Below are 19,406 nucleotides of genomic sequence, written 5' to 3' on the forward strand. Positions count from 1 at the left end.
GTTTAGTTCTTTGGCCCATTTTTTGATTGGGTCATTTATTTTTCTGGAATTGAGCTGCAGGAGTTGCTTGTATATTTTTGAGATTAATCCTTTGTCTGTTTCTTCATTTGCTATTATTTTCTCCCAATCTGAGGGCTGTCTTTTCACCTTACTTATAGTTTCCTTTGTAGTGCAAAAGCTTTTAAGTTTCATTAGGTCCCATTTGTTTAGTTTTGCTTTTATTTCCAATATTCTGGGAGGTGGGTCATAGAGGATCTTGCTTTGATTTATGTCAGAGAGTGTTTTGCCTATGTTCTCCTCTAGGAGTTTTATAGTTTCTGGTCTTACATTTAGATCTTTAATCCATTTTGAGTTTATTTTTGTGTATGGTGTTAGAAAGTGTTCTAGTTTCATTCTTTCATTTCCCCTGAAATCAGGAACAAGACAAGGGTGCCCACTCTCACCACTACTATTCAACATAGTGTTGGAAGTGCTGGCCACAGCAATCAGAGCAGAAAAAGAAGTAAAAGGAATCCAGATAGGAAAAGAAGAAGTAAAACTCTCACTGTTTGCAGATGACATGATCCTCTACATAGAAAACCCTAAAGATTCTACCAGAAAATTACTAGAGCTAATCAATGAATATAGTAAAGTTGCAGGATATAAAATTAACACACAGAAATCCCTTGCATTCCTATATACTAACAATGAAAAAACAGACAGAGAAATTAAGGAAACAATACCATTCACCATTGCAACAAAAAGAATAAAATACTTAGGAGTATATCTACCTAAAGAAACAAAGGACCTATACATAGAAAACTATAAAACACTGATGAAAGAAATCAAAGAGGACACAAACAGATGGAGAAACATACCGTGTTCATGGATTGGAAGAATTAATATTGTCAAAATGGCTATTCTACCCAAAGCAGTCTATAGATTCAATGCAATCCCTATCAAGCTACCAACGGTATTTTTCACAGAACTAGACCAAAGAATTTCACAATTTGTATGGAAATACAAAAAACCTCGAATAGCCAAAGTAATCTTGAGAAAGAAGAATGGAACTGGAGGAATCAACCTGCCTGACTTCAGACTCTACTACAAAGCCACAGTCATCAAGACAGTATGGTACTGGCACAAAGACAGAAATATAGATCAATGGAACAGAATAGAAAGCCCAGAGATAAATCCACGAACCTATGGACACCTTATCTTTGACAAAGGAGGCAAGGATATACAATGGAAAAAAGACAACCTCTTTAACAAGTGGTGCTGGGAAAACTGGTCAACCACTTGTAAAAGAATGAAACTAGAACACTTTCTAAGCATTCTTTTCAAACAGGAGGACGTCACAAGCAGCTGAAGACAGCCGGACAGAGCCCTGAAACAGGGCCACCTACATCCCCAAGTACAGAACATCTTCTTCGTGATGAAACACAGTGTATCCATTTTCACCTGAGCAGTTGGCTGGAGATGAAATGAGGATGTTTACCTTTGATTATGAATCATTTCAGACATGGCAGTGTGTGAAAGAAGCCAGGCTCTGTTGGCTGAGCTTTTATTTCTGCCCTAAATCAGCTGCACAGAAGGGTAGATGATACCCAGGTTATACCCAGCTCCTGATGAGTATAGAGTCATGGCAGTGAGTGGCCATACCTACAAGGCTCCACATTAGAACCCGCTACATACTGCTCTCAGGCACCTTTCTCTCTGGATAAAACCAACCTTTCTTCATTTCTTTAGGCGCACATCCCTAAAGAAGAGGAAACACAAGTCCTGATAAACATCATTAAGTGCTGAAAGGATTAGCATAAGCAGGATGCCAAGTAGGAAATTTAACATTATTTAGATGAAACTTGAATTCTAATGTAGCACTCATGCCCACGCTCTCCTTCTAATGGAGTAGTAAGTTTTAAAAGCCCAATTATGCCGTGAAGACACTTCATACTCAGTACAAGTGTCCTCAACCTGCTGCCTACCTAACATCATAAAATGAGTGATGTTCCTGGGTCTGTCTGTCTTTTTAAATTACATGTTGAGTCCTTGCTTTTCAAAGCTGAGTGTTTAGGTGGAAGACTAAAGAGAGAGGACAGTAAAACCAGACCAGAGGGGCACTCATCATTCATCCTTTTACCCTGAAAATGAGAGATGACGTGCAAGAGACAAGCTTATGAAATGGATTTTGCATTGCTGACCACTACTCTTCCCTGTTAAGAGAGGATGTTGGAGCCATGCTTTCTGGTACATGAGAGCAGGCCCTGCTGTGTAATTTGTGGAGTCTTGTGCAAAATGAAAAGTGCGTAGAGATTACGAAGAATTTCAAAATGGCGACCACAGTGCGTTAAACTAAACGTAGGTCCACATGTGACTACCCAGGTCACCAGGCCACCAGCGACAGACACAGAAGCAAATGAAAGACGTTTCACACATCTTGGGTCTTCTTCATAATGAAGCTGAAGGGCCTGGGGTTGCCTCCCATCAGCCACAATGACCACGGTGCCCTTAGAAGAAACGCATTTTCAGTGGTTTCTTTGGTCCTCCACTTTTTACTTGCAAAAAGAAACTAGTCAGAAATACACATTTTATCACAGTTCTGAACGCTTTTTGAAGAGGAAGTGATGGTTGGCAATCCTGGGAACCCCCAGCCCTGGCTGCTCTACGATGATGGATAAGAAAAGCTCTTCCCTCTGGTCCCAGAAAAAGCTTCTACTTACCTCACCAGGGAGTTGTCCATTGCAGGGACCTGAAGCCCCGCCCCCCAAATTGCTTAAACAGTAGAAAATTCCCACGGTCACATAACAAGGCAGGTAGTAGGGCAGTTCTTCCATCAGCTCAGTGCCATTTTTTAAGACAGGGGCCCTTCCCATCTCTCTCTTCTGCCATCCTCAGTACTCCATCTGGAATCTGATTTCAGACCACCTTTACTTTTATTAGACTTAGGAAAAAAAAATTCCTTTGGTGCTTCCAACAAAAATCCACAGAATCCACAGATATTTCCCACGTCCCCTGGAAGATAAGGGTGGGACAGGAAGATCAATGTCAGAATTTGAGGCAGAACAAATAAATACCTGACAACCCTCTGGACATCCTGTGAGATCTGAAGTCGGAACAAGCAACGCAGAGCCCGTGGCTGGAGAGCTCCAGACACGTCTCAAATTGTTAAAATAACAGTACCTGCTGAAACTAGAAAGAAACTTGGAGACAGAACAGTGCAAAGAAAGTGTTCCTGGGATGTGTGTGTACCTGCACCTCACATGCACCAGAATCCATGCCGGCGAGACCCAGAGGACAATGAGGAACCTGGTCCTGCCATGTACACACACACACACACACACACACACACACACACACATGTACACACACACACACATACACACATACACACGTACACACACACAGTTGTCAGCTTTATTCTTTTTATAGAACACAATCAGTATTTCTCCACTGTCAGAAACAATAATAACAGGAATTCTCAGATGGAATACTCCCAACTAACAGGAGGAACCCTGTTTGTGAGTCACGCTGAGGAATTCACCTCCAGGGCACTTGGCTTCTGAGAACTCGTGTGCATCACGGCCCTGAGGCCTGGTCCTGGGCCTCCTTCCAGAACTAGAGATGTAAACACACTTTGAGGCCAGGTCTCACTCCGATAATCACTTATCTGACACCTTGAACTTTTCTTTTGACAGTACATGCTTTCTTCTCCTGCCTTTTGATAAAATTTGGAGTAGTCGCCAGAGGAATAGAAATGTTCTTTAGATTCTTCTTGGCAACGTTCCTGCATTTTCTAGGCATTCCAAACCTTAAGAATCAAAAAGAAAGCAGTTAATGTTTTAAGTGACACTCTGCCTGAATATCCAATTCTGTGGAATTGGGGTGGTAAGCCTCGGAATGCAGAGAAGGATTACTAAGGATTCTGTCTTTATTGCCACAAAAAGTAGCGGTGTATAATTTCCCCTGCGTTCCGTGCCTCTGACGTCTAACAAAACCCCGAGTATTCCCTAATTGCTTGGAATTCTTCCCTTGCTGTTACTGCAGTTCGAAAGAGTGAGGGCTGCTCTCCATTTATAGCAGCAACTGAGAGCTCTGCTCAGACTCCAGAGCTCGGGTGGAGGCCGGCCTGGCAAGCGGAGCGGCCAGGGAGGCGTGACTCCTGAGCAGAGAAGAGCAGCCAGCGCTGACTCCCGGTCGGGCCGCCGCCCACCTCTGACCGCTGGGAGCGTGGAAACCGGCCAACCAGGGAGCCCCTGGGGAATGAGAAGAGTGCAGATGGAGGGTTGAGGAACCGGTTTTGAGAAACTCAGTGCCCTGCAGGCATTTAAAAATAACAGACATACTAATGCACTGTAAGCCTGGGCTCCCAGAGAAGCTCAGTTCTTTTGGGGTGGCAGCAGGTCCCCTCGAGGGGAGCATACAGCATAATCTGGAAACCACTGCAGGACCCTCCATCCGCACAGGGCTCTGCTTCCCGCTTGCTCGTTCCTGTTGGGGCATCATCCCCATGGTGCCTACTGCTCCATTTATTTGTCAGGCAGAGGAGTCTAAGTGCTAAGAATGAAAGAGGCATAAGACGATGTCTTGAAGTCTGAAGAAAAGCCACTCAGGAATCATTCTCACCAGAGCCATGACTCACATACATAACAACTAACCAGCTAGAGTAGTAGGTGCGTCATATGAGAAGCATATATATGTCACAAGGATTAGAGAGGGAAAAGCATAGAAGTAAGAATTTTTGACCAAAATACATGCTTGTGATATTATTTTGTTTCATGAACACATTCCCAATAAACCTTTCCCTCAAAGGGGCATTGGATATGGTTACTTATCTGGTATCCATCAAACCTTCCATTGACAGAACTTTTTCAAAACCCCTACTAAAGTGCACACAACCAGAGGACAGGGAATTTTGTCTGGTCTGCTCACTGATGACTCCAGGAAGTTATAAGTATGCCTGATACATAATGGGTATTTAATCACTACTTGTTAACTAAATGAATACAATAACATTGGTGGTGTTATAAAACTTGACAGGTTACAAAGCACAATCACATCTATTTTCTCCGTAGCCCTGTAAGGTGGGATACTATTATTATTTTCATTTTGTGGGAGAGGAAGTCAGTGTTCTACTACTGCCCAGAGTAGCTAAATTAGTAATTTACAAGTTACTAGTTTGGCCACAATTCCAGCTCACCGAGTCCTGGTCCCACTGCCTTCCCGTCACCCCCCGGGTGCTTGCCGTAGGAAGAAAATATCTGGGGCCAAAGGCAGCCTCACTGACACATCCCTGTGGCTTGTTTCAGGTGGGTCTTTTTCGAAAATCAGGTGTGAAATCTCGAATCCATGCCTTACGTCAAATGAATGAGAACTTCCCTGAGAATGTCAGCTATGAGGACCAGTCCGCTTACGATGTGGCAGACATGGTGAAGCAGTTCTTCCGGGACCTTCCCGAGCCTCTTTTCACCAACAAGCTCAGTGAGACCTTCCTCCACATCTACCAGTGTAAGTGGTACAGTGCCCAGCCTGTTCTTAAGTGCATCCATTCACCTAAAAAAAAAAAGGTACATAGATTGAATTTTAATCATACAGGTAATACATGCGTGGGTGCTAAGTTGCTTCAGTTGTATCTGACTCTTTGCAACCCTTTGGACTGTAGCCCACCAGGCACCTCTGTCCATGGGATTCTCCAAACAAAAATACTGGAGTTGGTTGCCATGCCCTTCTCCAGGGAATCTCCCACCCAGGGATCGAACCCACGTCTCCTGTGGCCCCTGCACTGCAGGCAGACTCTTTACCGCTGAGCCACCAGGGAAACCCTACAAGCAATGCATGAAGTATATAAAAGTTACAGGAGTAAACTTTGTTCACACTTTGATATGAAAGTCTCCAGGCTGTATTTTATGCATTTGAAAATACCTTTTGACATAAAAATCTTCCTTCTCTCAATAGGGGTTTGTTTAAGATATATTAAAAAAAAAAAAAAAACTAACTTTCAATGTAATTTTAATAAACTTAAAATGAAAAGGGACACAATAGAATTTATTTTACATACAGGTGTTTTTCAAAAGAAAGCATTTCCTTGGTATATATGAAATCCAGAAGTGTTAAAATGACTAGAAATCAAGGGCAAATTGTATTTTAATACCATGCATTTTAACTGATGATAAGTAAGCAAAGCAAATCAAGGCTTAAGCTTAATTCAACTAATTTATATTTTCACTTAGAACTTTTTAAGTGATGTGAAGTTGATAATGCTCAGTGAAGCCCCTATAATTAATAATTGAAAATAGCAATTACTGATTTAAAGGCATACCCTGCTAAAGGTAGTTGCTGAGGGCAGGAGGAGAAATGAACACGTGGCTTTTTCCTAGCGGCACTGTTATGTTTATACAGCATTCACATGGGCTTCCTTTCAGGACTCCCCAAGGATACTAAGGTCCCACTGTCAGTTTTCCTTCCGTATCCTCAATTGGGCATCCGAGGATTCAGACAACTTCAGGTCATAAACACAGTACAGGATTCACAGTTCATTGAATCTGCAAATTCAAGACCCAAGTATAGGAAGAGCTGACTGTGTATTTATCAGGAAAAAGCACTCGCCTGTTAAGTGAACCTGTGCAGGTCAAACCATGTTGTTCAAGGGTCAGCTATAAGTATTTAATGGTCCAAGTCTCAATTCTTCAGGAAAAAAACACTCAGCCTGTGGATTTTTGAGTTTTTAGCAACATATGCATGAAATGGACCTTGTCATGAAATTGATCCAACTCGAAGAAGATTCCTGCTTATTGAGAATTCTGTACTAAATATATTTTAGGAGTTTGCAATATTGCAAACAAAAAGGATTATAACAAGTACCACTTGTTAAAACAGGATAAAGTAGTGACCCACTAAATAAATATTATCTTGTCTAAATGAATAGGTCAAGTTAGTGATACAGGTTGCTGAAGCCTAAATACAGGGAATTCATGTTTCTGCCATAAGAGGTTGAGCTGCATTTTTTCAGTAAAACCTCCCTTGTGGTTTGGAAGTAGCATATATGAGCCTTTACATGAAATCAGTTCTTGGGTTATGGTTGACATTAAGCCAGATTATTTCCAAGAGATAAATGCTTTCAGCTCTTTTTGAGACTCACAAGCAAAAAAAAAAAGATCAAAGCAGGGTTTGTTTTCACTGAGCAAACATTTACTGACTTCAGCTTATGTTCAGGGCACTGTGCTGAGCACTGCAGAGAACATGGATGAGTAAGACTTAACTCTGCTCTTAAGCGTCTTACAACTTAGGGAGATAAGACGTACATAGATAACTGCAATACAGCAAGACTGGAGACATTCCATGATAAGTCGCAAGGAGCACCCAAGGGGGTTGAGATGAGGAATAAGGACTTGATGGAGAGGTGACAGCTAAAGGTTGAGATACACAAGGAACACATGCTGAGTGAAGCAAACAGCACATGTGTCAGGCGATTATAGGATTTCCATCTGGCTTGCAGAAGGGCAACTGTCCAGTGAAGCATCAAATGACTCCAAAAATTAGACTGAGGCCCGTACCCAGGAAGGGCACTGAACATCAGAGCAGAGGGCTTATATTTGATTCATTAATCACTGGAGAACCTTTGGGTGTTGTTAAGGAAGATGACCAGTTACGATGCTCTGAGCTATAAACACAGGCCCAAAATCCAACAAACCGTTGTTTAAACAATAAAGACATTATATAATCGCACAAAACAGAAAATCTGGAGTTGAATAATTCCAGAGTTGGTTAATTCAGGGACACCATGGCTGAAGTGCGCCTCTCTTGGTTATCCCCTTAAGGTCACAATAGGACTTGCCACAACTTAGCATTATCATGTCTTCCCAAAATCACACCCAAAGGCAAGAGGCCAGCAGACGGGATCTCCTCAGGCATGTGTCTCTTTCTGTCAGGGAGATAAATTTACAGAAACGCCTACCTAGCAGTTATCTCGGTCCCACAAGCCAGAAAGTATACATTTTTCTAAATGTATACCTAGATCAATCACTGGAGAGAAGAACGGGGTTACCATTTTTGGTTTAGGCCAGTGTGGGTTGGAGGGAAGGGCCCAACCTCCCTGAGCACAATACAGCCCAAACCTGAACAGAACATGGCCTTTCTTAGAGAGGAAAGAGAGAGCAAGTATTTCCCAGGCAGCCAAGCTTGTGCTGCAGGGCCAGTGTCCATCAGAACTGCTTATTTGACCCGTGAATCCGGAAGTGGTGAACAGGAGCTACCGGCCGGGACAAGAATGGAGGGTCAGGTAGCCAGCACATTGATTGAGGCTCTGAGTGACGTGCAGTGATTTCTAGTAGCCAGACTAGAAATAACAACGTTCCAGGGATAGACTCTGGAGTCAAGAGTTTTCCAGTGACTGTGGGGAAGAGGCCACTCCTGCCAGGTGGCTCAGACGGTAAAGAATCTGCCTACTAATGCAGGACACGTGGGTTCGATCCCTGGGTGGGGAAGATCCCTTGGAGGAGGATATGGCAACCCATTCCCAGTATTCTTGCCTGGGAAATCCAAGGACAGAGGAGCCTGGTGGGCTCAGGAAGAGTAGGACACGACTAAGCTATTAACACTTCACACTTCTTAACTCAAGTGAGTTCCTGATAGTATCTTTCACAGTGAGGGGAATAAGGCAGTGAGTCAGTCCTAAAAGTGGAGAAGGCAATGGCAACCCACCCCAGTACTCTTGCCTGGAAAATCCCATGGACGGAGGAGCCTGGTAGGCTGCAGTCCATGGGGTCGCTAAGAGTCGGACACAACTGAGCAACTTCACTTTCACTTTTCACTTTCATGCATTGGAGAAGGAAATGGCAACCCACTCCAGTGTTCTTGCCTGGAGAATCCCAGGGCCGGGGTAGCCTGGTGGGCTGCCATCTATGGGGTTGCACAGAGTTGGACACGACTGAAGCGACTTAGCAGCAGCAGCAGTCCTAAAAGATCACTAACAGACACAGCCAGGGGGCAGCAAAATGCAGCACGGAGCACCCATTTTTCTAGGATTTTCCCTCTTAGTTACCTCCTACTGTTCAAGCCAATTCTCTTTCAAGCCTGCATGACCAGGGCCCCCCTCCCCCACCACTACCACCACCACTGTCGTCACCACAGGGACCACCCAGAAGAACAGCTTGAGAGGAGGGGGGACCTGGTTCCCCTTCCCACAAGCCCTGGGCATCCTGAGAGATACATCACAAGCTGGGGAGGGAGGGAAATGGGCAAGGGGTTTGAAACAGCTGAGGTGGCAGACAGGTGCGTATGAAAAGCCCGCACAGGGTGCTCCTTGCGAGTCCAGCCTCCTCGTTAAGACCGTGAGTTCTGGAGTGAGACTGAGGGTTCCGATGCTGGGTCCAAAGCAATGACTTCTCTGTGCCCCCAGCTGTCCTCACGGTCACTCTTGATGACGACGAGGACCCCAAGCATGTTTGCAGGAAGGTAGCACACTCTCCCCCACCCCCGCCGGCTCTTTCTGCGGCTGGCCCTCTGACAGCCTGGCACCCACTTTTTCACAGATGTCCCCAAGGAGCAGAGGCTGCAGGCAGTGCAGGCAGCCATCCTGCTGCTGGCCGATGAGAGCCGGGAGGTGTTGCAGACGCTGCTGTGCTTCCTCAACGATGTGGTCCATGCGGTGGAAGAGAATCAGATGACGGCCATGAACTTGGCCGTGTGTCTGGCCCCCTCCCTCTTCCACCTGAATTTACTGAAGAAAGAAAGCTCCCCCAGGTGGGTTTTTCTCAATAGGAATGCTAATCCTAAACCAGATATTCCCCAGGGCTACTTAAAAAAAAACTACATGCACTGCACTTCAACCTGGGGATCTGTTAGCACTTCGTTTATAATCAGAAAATGTTTGGAGGAACCTGATTCTTGTGGCTCAGAGTCAGAGAATTACCCAGGTAGCATTGAAGAGTGTCCTCTGTGGTCCGGAAAACCTGGAATTCTGTTATGTTTTGTGTGTTTGTGTGTGAGAAGGAAGGAAAAACTACACAAGGTGGTATTTTACAAAATCTTCAATTTGAAAAGACTGGATTTCAGGCCCAAGCACAGCAGCTTGCGGTGAAGTAGTTTCAAACTTGGGGAAAAATGGATTAATTTCTCCCCCAACAGTTATTCCTGCCCTTGTGTTTTTCCAAGGTTTTTCATTTGTCAGACTCTTAACCTGTCTCGGGATATCTAAGATGTGTGGTCACTGTTTTTGTTTGGAAATGAGAAAGTCTGGAATCTGGGTGGCATCCGGGCATGAAGAGATAGCAGAGGGGTGAACTGGGTCCTGTGAAATGCTCTCGGGTTTGGGATCCGCTGAGGATTGTCCCCTTCAATTACAGAGTCATCCAGAAAAAATATGCCGCCGGGAAGCCAGATCAAAAGGACCTCAGTGAGAATCTGGCCGCGGCTCAGGGCCTGGCCCACATGATCATGGAATGTGACAGACTTTTTGAGGTGAGTGAAAGGCTCCAACCGCCTTCCTTATAGCTCTTGGAACTCGATAAGACACTTGGAATGGTTACTGAATTTATGGCTTATTTCTGGGGTTTTTTTTTTCTTTTTTTTTTGACAATGGTACACTGAATAGTGCCTCCCAGAAATATGAGGAGACAACCTCGAAGTTGAGGCTTTGACAGTTAAAGACACTTGGGTTTACCATGATGATAGTGTTTATAAAAACGGTTGCATCAAGTTCCCATGCCAGGTCCTAGGCCAGCCAACTATAGTATATTTGATGTGACCTCAGGACTTGATTAGATTCAATGTATGTGTGTGGGATACTGAACAATTGCTGTTAACTTTGAATCAGTGACAGCTTATGAATACAGCCACAGACATGCCAAAGGAGTGAGTGAACTAGACTTCTGGCATCCTTTTTGTGGCAAAACTGGCATTTACAAAAGGAAAAAGTGTGCTAAAAAGGTAAAGCTGTTTTCTGAGTCATGTTTCATGTTCCCCTTAAGTCTGTGCACTTTTTAAGTTTCCTGAGTCCAAGTTTTGCCAAACTGAATAAAAATGTATGACAAGTAAAATCAAAGAAAAATGGAAAGGATGAATGGGAAGTCGTGGCGATGTTCTGAATAATAAATATAGCCTCAAACATATCTGGGTTTCCTGACTTTCAGAAGCCCTTTCTCCCGACCGCTGTCACTGATCTCAGACAAACATCTCTTGCCCTGTGGCACCCGGCCTGTCACCAGTACTGTGGTTTTCGGTGACGCTCCTTCACTTTCTCTATTAGTCTCAGCATTTCTGTGTTGCTCTTCTGTGTACCCGTTGATTCAGGTCCCGCTCGAGATGGTGGCCCAGTCTCATAATTCGTATGTGGAGGCTGAGATCCACCCGCCAACTCTGGAAGAGCTGGGGGCCCAGCTGGAGGACAGCGGGGCCACTTTCCACACGTACCTGGAACACCTCGTGCAGGGCCTCCAGAAGGAAGCCAAGGAGAAGTTCAGAGGATGGGTCACATGTCCCAGCACAGACAACACAGAGCTGGCTTTCAGAAAGGTAACTCAGGTCTTGGGAAGTTACTCCTGAGGAGCCGCAGCGAACAGCCTCCAAAAGTGGCCCCTCTGTCTCCAGGGCGTGTCACACACGGGAACTGGGCAAGGCTCTGCACCAGAGTCTGACTGTGTAATCAGATGGCAGACTGTGGAGCCACCCTTCTGGACCCAGCCTGGCTCTGCCCCCAAGCTGTGTGACGCTGGGCGAGTCACACACCTGTCTGTGCCTCCACGTTCTCATTTGCATAACAGACATAATAACAGGACCACCACCAGAGAACATATATACACTATGGATACTACGGATAAAATAGATAACTAATGAGATAACCCTGTAGCACGGGGAACTCAGTGCTCTGTGGTGACCTAAATAGGAAGGAAATCCAGAAAGAGGAGATATATGTATACGCATAGCTGATTCACATTGCAAACACTAAGGCAACACTAGAAAGCAACTATACTCCAATAAAAATTAATTTTAAAAAATGGGAAATAAAAAACTAAAAATCAGAACAATGCTTAGCCCACAGGGAGCACTGTGTGCTGCTGGTTATCGTTTTTATTACCACTCTTCTCTTAAGCTTAAGGGTGAACATTTTAAGCCTGAGGTGTACAGAATCACTTTCAAGCTCCATAATCGAGGAGGCTCTTTGAACACCCAGTGAAGCCTGGTAGGTTCTGCTGGAACCAGCAACGTCTCAGCCGCTGCGGGTGTCTTTCCCCAGGTGGGAGACGGGCCCCCGCTCAGGCTGTGGAAGGCTTCCGCGGAGGTGGAGGCGCCCCCCTCGGTGGTTCTGAACCGCGTGCTGAGGGAGCGCCACCTGTGGGACGAGGACTTCGTGCAGTGGAAGGTGGTGGAAACGCTGGACAAACAGACGGAAGTCTATCAGTACGTGCTGAACAGCATGGCGCCCCACCCCTCCAGGGACTTCTTGGTTCTCAGGTGAGCCTGACCCTCTGCTCCAAAAGCAGGATGAGAGCTGCAGAGGGAAGCATTTCGCTGCGTTCTCCCACCTAAGTTCAGCCTCCGCTGGGAATACTAGCGCCGGCCCTCAGTTCATTTCCCTCGGTGAAAACTGACTGCTGTGTTCATGCCCGACCTCCTGCTTCTTTCACCCAATTTACAGTTCTGCCACGCTCTCTTATGGCTCCTTTCATTATGGAGCGCACGGTTTATTAGGCCATAAATATCGTTCCTTTCCTCAGAACGGAGTCCCAAGAAGAGCTGCTGTTTGTCCAGCTGTACTTTCTGCCAAATTATGCAAATTGAATCTCACTGACTTTTCTCTTGATTTTGTTTTTCTCCGCCTGGGAGACTTTCTCCACAAGTCTTCGGTGGTGTGGCTCTCCATCTGGAGTGTGTGTAACTTCAGAATTCATCTGTATAACTTCACACGTTCAGACTGTGCTCAGTCGCTCAGTCGTGTGCAATTCTTTGCAACCCCATAGACTGTAGCCCGCCAGGCTCCTCTGTCCATGGAATTCTCCAGGCAAGAATACTGGAGTGGGTTGCCTTGATCTCCTCCAGGGGATCTTCCACACCTAGGGATCTAATCCAGGTCTCCTGGATTGCAGGCAAATTCTTTCCTCTCTGAGCCACCAGGGAAGCCCTCACGTGTTCATAAGTTATCCCCATGCATGGAAACCTTGGCCCAGCCCTGAAGGTCCAACTATGCTAAGACATTCGAATGTCCAGAAAGATTTCAGGGCCTGACAAGGCTTGAGACTCTGAGCTCATCCGCTGAAATATTGCTTCTAATAGATTTGTGAGTTGAGTTCCAGACCCCAGTTCTCAGGGTTTAGAGTGGGATGCTCAACTAACAGTAGGCAGTGGAACAGTGGAGCTGTGTGTGTTGGCTGGTGAGTCTGTACTGAATCAGAAAGAATGGGGATGGAGGATACTGACAACCCCAAAAAAAATATAATTAAGTAAATTCTTTTTTTTACTGATAACTGATGGTGAATACCATCTTTTCTCATATATTAGTGGTATTAAAAAAAATCACTAGTGAAATCCCCAAATGTATATTTAAAATAGTTTCTTTATTAAACTAGTCTTGATAGCAAACTAAAGATTACTTTTCACATGGGCTATTTCTGCCTTTGAATTTCAAGGGTCATTTTTTTTCCCCCAAGTGTACGTGTTCATCTTAGCCACGATGGGATCCTAGTGGAGAATGTGGGCAACTGTAAGCATGGCTTATTAACACAGTTATTGGGACATTACTCATCTCAATGGAACTTAAATTTTACACTTTCACTGCTGCAAGCAAGAAGTCAAATAGTTCCAGGATGGCAGCCCTGGGAACTGGTGGGTTGGAGCCCCGCCATGGCCCACTCTCCACTCCCCTTAGAGGAGGCTGAGGGCCAGAGTCCATTAATGGAACAGCCCTTCTTCCACTCCTCCTGCAGTGCCACCCGCCTGCCATTTCTAGAGTCTCATTCCATCCCAGCCTTGTGCCAGGCACTGTTGGAGACTCAAGATACTGCTGTGAACAGACCACAGTCCTGCTATCTTGAGATTTATATTTTATTAGGCGGAATCAATAAAGAATAAGCAAGGGGACTAGGATTTCTTATCTTTTCTGTTGTTGTTCAGTCGCTGAGTCATTTCCAACTCTGTGACCCCATGGACTGCAGCTTACTAGGCTCTCCTGTCCTTCACTGTCTCGCGGAGTTTGCTCAGATTCATGTCCATTGAGTCGGTGGTGCTATCTAATCATCTCATCCTCTGCCGCCCCCTTCTCCCACCCTCAATCTTTCTCAGCATCAGGGTCTTTTCTGTTGAGTTGCTGTTGACATTAGATGGCCACAGTATTGGAGCTTCAGTTTCAGCATCAATTCTTCCAATGAATATTCAGGGTTGAGTTCCTTCAGGATTGACTGATTTGATCTCCTTGTAGTCCAAGGGACTCTGAAGAGTCTTTTCCAGAACCCCAGTTCAAAAGCATCAATTCTTTGGTGCTCAGCCTTCTTTATCACCTAGCTCTCACAAAGCTGTGATCCATGAAGGGGTTACTTATCTTAGGGTTAGGGGGATAACATAAGATAGAGGGATAGAAAGGAGTAGAATTTCAAATATAGTGGTCAGAGTAGAGTCTCACTGTCTTGATATTTGATCCAAGACTTAAAGGAGAAGGTGGGTGGACCATGAGGCTGAGGGAGGAGAACTCAGCACCCAAGAAGATGAATAATGAACCAGACATGTTGCTTGCAGCAGGAATTCCTTGTGGTTATGATACGAGAGGTAGAAAGTGCCATGGGTGGTCTCCTTTCAGGATTACCATGTTCATGTCTATGTCATCCCTTTCTCTAGTTCCTCAGGAGGTTCCAGTGATAGTCACTGAAGCCTTTTTTCCATTTTATCCCCACAAATCTATGCAACTTTCAGTCTTTGTTCTTAATCACAGCATCATGCATGAAAAGAGAATGGTCATACCCATGGAGAAGTTGCTAGGAAATTTGTGTTGGGCTTGCTTATTCCCAAGTTTCTTGGTAATATGTTTCTTGTGTGGTAGAAGAGGATGAAGTTATAGATGAGATAACTAAGCAAGGGGATAGGATTTGTGACATAATAACTGAGATTATAATAATCAAACCTATATCTTGTGGTAGAAATGGTTGCTACAGAGATGCTCTCATGGTTCCTGACTTCCATCTACAACCTTTTCCCAAATGGTAGCCCCTTCTATGTTTGAATAGCTCCAGTAACAGTGAGCTCACTACTCCTTATACAGTCCATTCCATTTTTGAAGAGTGCACATTGTGAGACAGTTATTTTCTGCACTGGATTGCAACATGCCTTCATTATCTCTGCTTTCTGGAGTCAAATCAACTGTATTTATTTCTTCTCCCACTCAGGAGCCTCTCAAGCATTTGAAGGCAGTTAGCAGTCCACATGTGTCTAGTTTTCTTCTGACTGAGCATCATCAGCTCATGTATCCGTTCAGACTTGAGTGGAGCATCACCTCCTCCAGGAAGCCTTCCCGTGTGCATGACCTCAGAGCTCTCCTTGCACAGCCTCTCACTGTGCTTGTCAGAGAGTTTTAGAGTTCTCTCTGGAGGTCTGTCTCTCCTCCTGATTAGATCTTTGTGTCTTCAGTGGCTTCTCATAGCTTGGCACATCCAGTAGATGTTTGGTGAGAGAACTGAATGAGCAAGTCCCGATTCCCAAATGGTGGGACCAGTGAGCCCTTCAGGAATGTGCAGGAATCTCTGCAGCCTCCGTTTGGGATTTGGAAAGAATCTCTAAAAACTGCAAAGTCGTTTCTGACCTCTGGATCAGAGGGATGAGACCCCTGCTTTGCACCGCACTGTGTAAACTTTACACACACTTGTGAGAACCATTAACTGAATCCAAGTAACTGGGCTTGGAATTTGAGCAAGAAAATGTCAGCGTAAGCCTCAGCACCGTGCTCAGGGTTTTCTTTCTCTCTCAGCCATAATTCCCACGTGTGGGTTTGTTTTGCTGCAGAACCTGGAAGACTGATTTGCCCAAAGGAATGTGTACCCTAGTGTCCCTCTCTGTGGAACATGAGGAAGCCCAGCTCATGGGCGGCGTGCGGGCTGTGGTGATGGACTCTCAGTACTTGATAGAGCCGTGTGGTTCGGGCAAGTCGCGGCTGACCCACATCTGCAGGGTGGACCTGAGGTGAGTGTGGGCTCCTGGAGTTGGCAGGCACAGGGCTCTCTTTCCCATCTGATCCCTTACTGCTCTGTCCTTTTCTCCTCCTGACCACTAACACGTTGTCTCGATTATTACAAATCATTCCCCTCACTTCTCTTTCCAGCCTTGCTAAAATTCTGACTTTCAGGAGAAGGTCCCATGCTCGTCTTTATTTTCCATTTTGTCCCACGTGTACTCCTGTGCCTCTCTCACGGGGCAAACGCCAGCACTGGAGCCTGGCACATAGTAGATGCTCAGTAAATACGAGTCCTCTTATGTTTCTTTCCAGCCTGTCTCTTTTCTGCTCCCTCCAGTTGCCCTCGTATGAGAAAGAACTAATTGAAATCCAACCTTTTTCAACGCATTCATGATGCTAAACTGAGTTCTTGTTCTGGGTGGATATAAACTGGGTTTTCTCCATAAATTCTTGAATTAAGTCAGACTCGTCCCTGAGAGGATGCTATCATTTGAAAGCACCCAGTGAATCCTGCAAAGACAGACTGAATCCTTGGCCAGGAAGGCATTTTCACGGGCCCCCATTGACAGAATGAGGTTCTCAGATCCTCGGAGCAGCAGCCCCTCGGGGAAGGCAGGCGGACTGACAGGCAGGGCACAGGCGCAGCCATGTCGACTGTGACAAACTGTCATGATGTGGAAGAGGCTTTCCCACTTCCCTCTCCATTTTTGTCCCCACAGAGGTCACTCCCCAGAATGGTACAATAAAGGCTTTGGACACCTGTGTGCGGCGGAAGTTGCCAGGATTAGAAACTCTTTTCAGCCCCTCATTGCTGAGGGTCCAGAAACTAAAATCTGAGTTTTCCCAAGTGTGACATCAAACTCAGGGAAGAAGAAGCAGAAGCAAACACTTGTGGGAGAGAATGTGAGCGTGAGAAAGCAAGAGAGAGACAGAGAAACTGATTGACAAAGTTAATGCTCAAAAGCAGAAGCACTGAAAAGTCGGAATGTCGAAGATGCAAGAATTTCTGAGAACTTTTCCAAGCCTTCCTGGAGATGGCTACATCCCTACTAATATAATATTTTTAAAAATCAGAACATTTATCTATGTTACTTAAGATTAAATGGATTATTCCTTGTGCATTTGCTAATTTTGCTATTTAAAGGCTTCTAAGAAGCATTATCATTAACTGTAAATAAATGTATGTATAGCATATGTACATATGTGTGTATATCTCTATCTTTACTGTATATATGTAAAATATCAACTTTATATATAATTGCGTATTTTGAAAAGGAATGCATCTGATCAGGTGAGTCCCTTCCCCACATGGTTTTTTCCAAGTCTCTCTGGGCCCTGTGTCCCCACTGCCCTGTAAGCTGAGCAGAATCTGCTGCTAACACCAAAGTGTGAAAACAAGTTGTCCGCCCTGATGTTTTACCAAAGATTAGCCAACCAAAGGAAAACACATTAAATGGTTCTCACATGTTGTCAGTTTGTATCATTCAAAACCTGAAAGTGGGGTGTTGGATAAAGCAAGGAAAATAATAGTCCTCTTTAAAGCAGAGAAGTGGGTGAGTAGTCGTTACCAGATTTAAGACTATCTTACCAGTTGCCATGGGGCCGGCAGATACAGTTTCAGTGAAATGCCAGACGCCCATGGACCACTGGAGTCAGCTCCAGTGACTGAAACAGAACCTGTATTTCCCTGCTGATTAGAGCTGAATATAATAGCCTTGGCATATTCACAGCCAAAGGGAGCCTCTGTGTTTTGTTGAGGTTACATAGATACATTGCATAATGTTCTTAAATGTCATTCTATTTGACCAGTGGCCTATTTAATGGTCACAGTTAATTGACATTTTCTTACCAACGTCTTGCACTGAATTTAACTCTGGACACCAGATAAAGGGAGATGCTGGTCACTGAAGAGTCCTGGACCATTACAGCTTCAGGGAGTTCTAACATTGCTACGTATGATGCTCTTAAGATATTACTCGTTAAAGTTCTGCAATATGAAAGACAGGGTTTTAAACTAACATTAAGACCAAAACTGTGTTCTTCAATTAGCTTTAGAAAATATAAACAGGTTTGTTAAGTCCATGTTTCTTCATTAGTCAGTCAAGCTAGCTATGCATTTGACTGAACCTTATTTATTATTGTATGGACTAAGCAAATTGACTATCCTTAACCAATTGCTGATGGATTTTAAGTTGGGTTTTTTAAATTGTAATTCAGCAACTCTAGAGAGGAAGATAATTTATTGTGTTTGATTTCAGGGAGAGATTGGTATCATAATTTAGCAATTGGTGTTGGAGGGGAAAAAAACAGTGTTTTCTTTTTATATTGTATGTTTATGTAATGTTTTCTTTTATCAGCAATGTGCAATTCTTTTATTGAGAGAATAAAAATGCTATAAATGAGTTCTGGATGGTACAAGTAAAATCATACTGTCTGAATTGTAATCGAGGAATTTTTCTTGTTTCCTTGCCTACCGAAGAAGGTGGCGGCAAACCCACAGTTTTCCATTTGCGCACTGCTCTGTGAGCAAAACAAATCCACATCCTAAATTTAACCACACATGCCAGATTACAGACAGGATTGTTAGTGAATTTTAATTTAGCTTAATGCTGGTCCCACTCCAGAGATGGGCTCGCGTGTTTTCAGGAGGTGTGACGGGCACAAAGGATGAACAGTGTCAGGTCACCGAGAGCACGGCTTTTCCAGCCTTAGCAGCACACGGATCACCTGGAGATCTTGTTCCAATGAGCCTCTGATTCGGGCAGTCTCAGGCAGGCCTGAGATTCTGGATTCTGAACCAGCTTCAGGGCAAAGACCACAGCCCGAGAAGCCGAGATCTAGAGGACACTTAGAATAAAAACAACGTGATTTGATTTCTGACTCCCTTTTTCTTCAAATTACCTTTTTATTTTTTATGCACATACTAAGTACACCCCTGCTGCCTACAACACAGTGCATCTTTAAAAAAAAACAAAAAAAAGAGGAGAAAGATGCATCAAGCTTGTTGTCAAATACCGCAGTATTTTATGCATTGTTATCTTGCCAATGGAAATAAAATATACTGCCTCTAAATAATATATTTATACCTCATGTATATCTTTACCTCAATTGTTGGTATCAATCACCAATTGTAAATAACTCATTGCCAAGGCAAATAAATTTATATACATTAAATATACCTCTCTTTTCTCTATAATACATGTTGAGTTTCATGCTTCATCATATAAATGGAAAACCTGCTTCCTGAGGAAGATTTCTCTATAAAATTGCATGCCATTAA

At 44.3% G+C, this 19,406-nt stretch overlaps 1 protein-coding gene across 7 annotated transcripts in view; it reads left to right on the plus strand.

Moving 5' to 3' along the window:
* Nucleotides 1-19,203, plus strand: part of STARD13 (StAR related lipid transfer domain containing 13) — a 224,781-nt gene extending 205,578 nt beyond the window's left edge. For all 7 annotated transcript variants that reach the window (XM_061133700.1, XM_061133702.1, XM_061133699.1 and 4 more), the window contains 7 exons: nucleotides 5,286-5,484; nucleotides 9,507-9,717; nucleotides 10,320-10,434; nucleotides 11,266-11,487; nucleotides 12,209-12,426; nucleotides 15,958-16,134; nucleotides 16,846-19,203. In XM_061133700.1, coding sequence (XP_060989683.1) covers nucleotides 5,286-5,484; nucleotides 9,507-9,717; nucleotides 10,320-10,434; nucleotides 11,266-11,487; nucleotides 12,209-12,426; nucleotides 15,958-16,134; nucleotides 16,846-16,963 — 1,260 coding nt within the window. In that variant the 3' untranslated portion in view covers nucleotides 16,964-19,203. The remainder of the gene's footprint in view (nucleotides 1-5,285; nucleotides 5,485-9,506; nucleotides 9,718-10,319; nucleotides 10,435-11,265; nucleotides 11,488-12,208; nucleotides 12,427-15,957; nucleotides 16,135-16,845) is intronic.
* The last annotated feature ends 203 nt before the right edge of the window (nucleotides 19,204-19,406 follow it).

Source organism: Dama dama, chromosome 30, assembly GCF_033118175.1.
Source record: "Dama dama isolate Ldn47 chromosome 30, ASM3311817v1, whole genome shotgun sequence".
Taxonomy (NCBI): domain Eukaryota; kingdom Metazoa; phylum Chordata; class Mammalia; order Artiodactyla; family Cervidae; genus Dama; species Dama dama.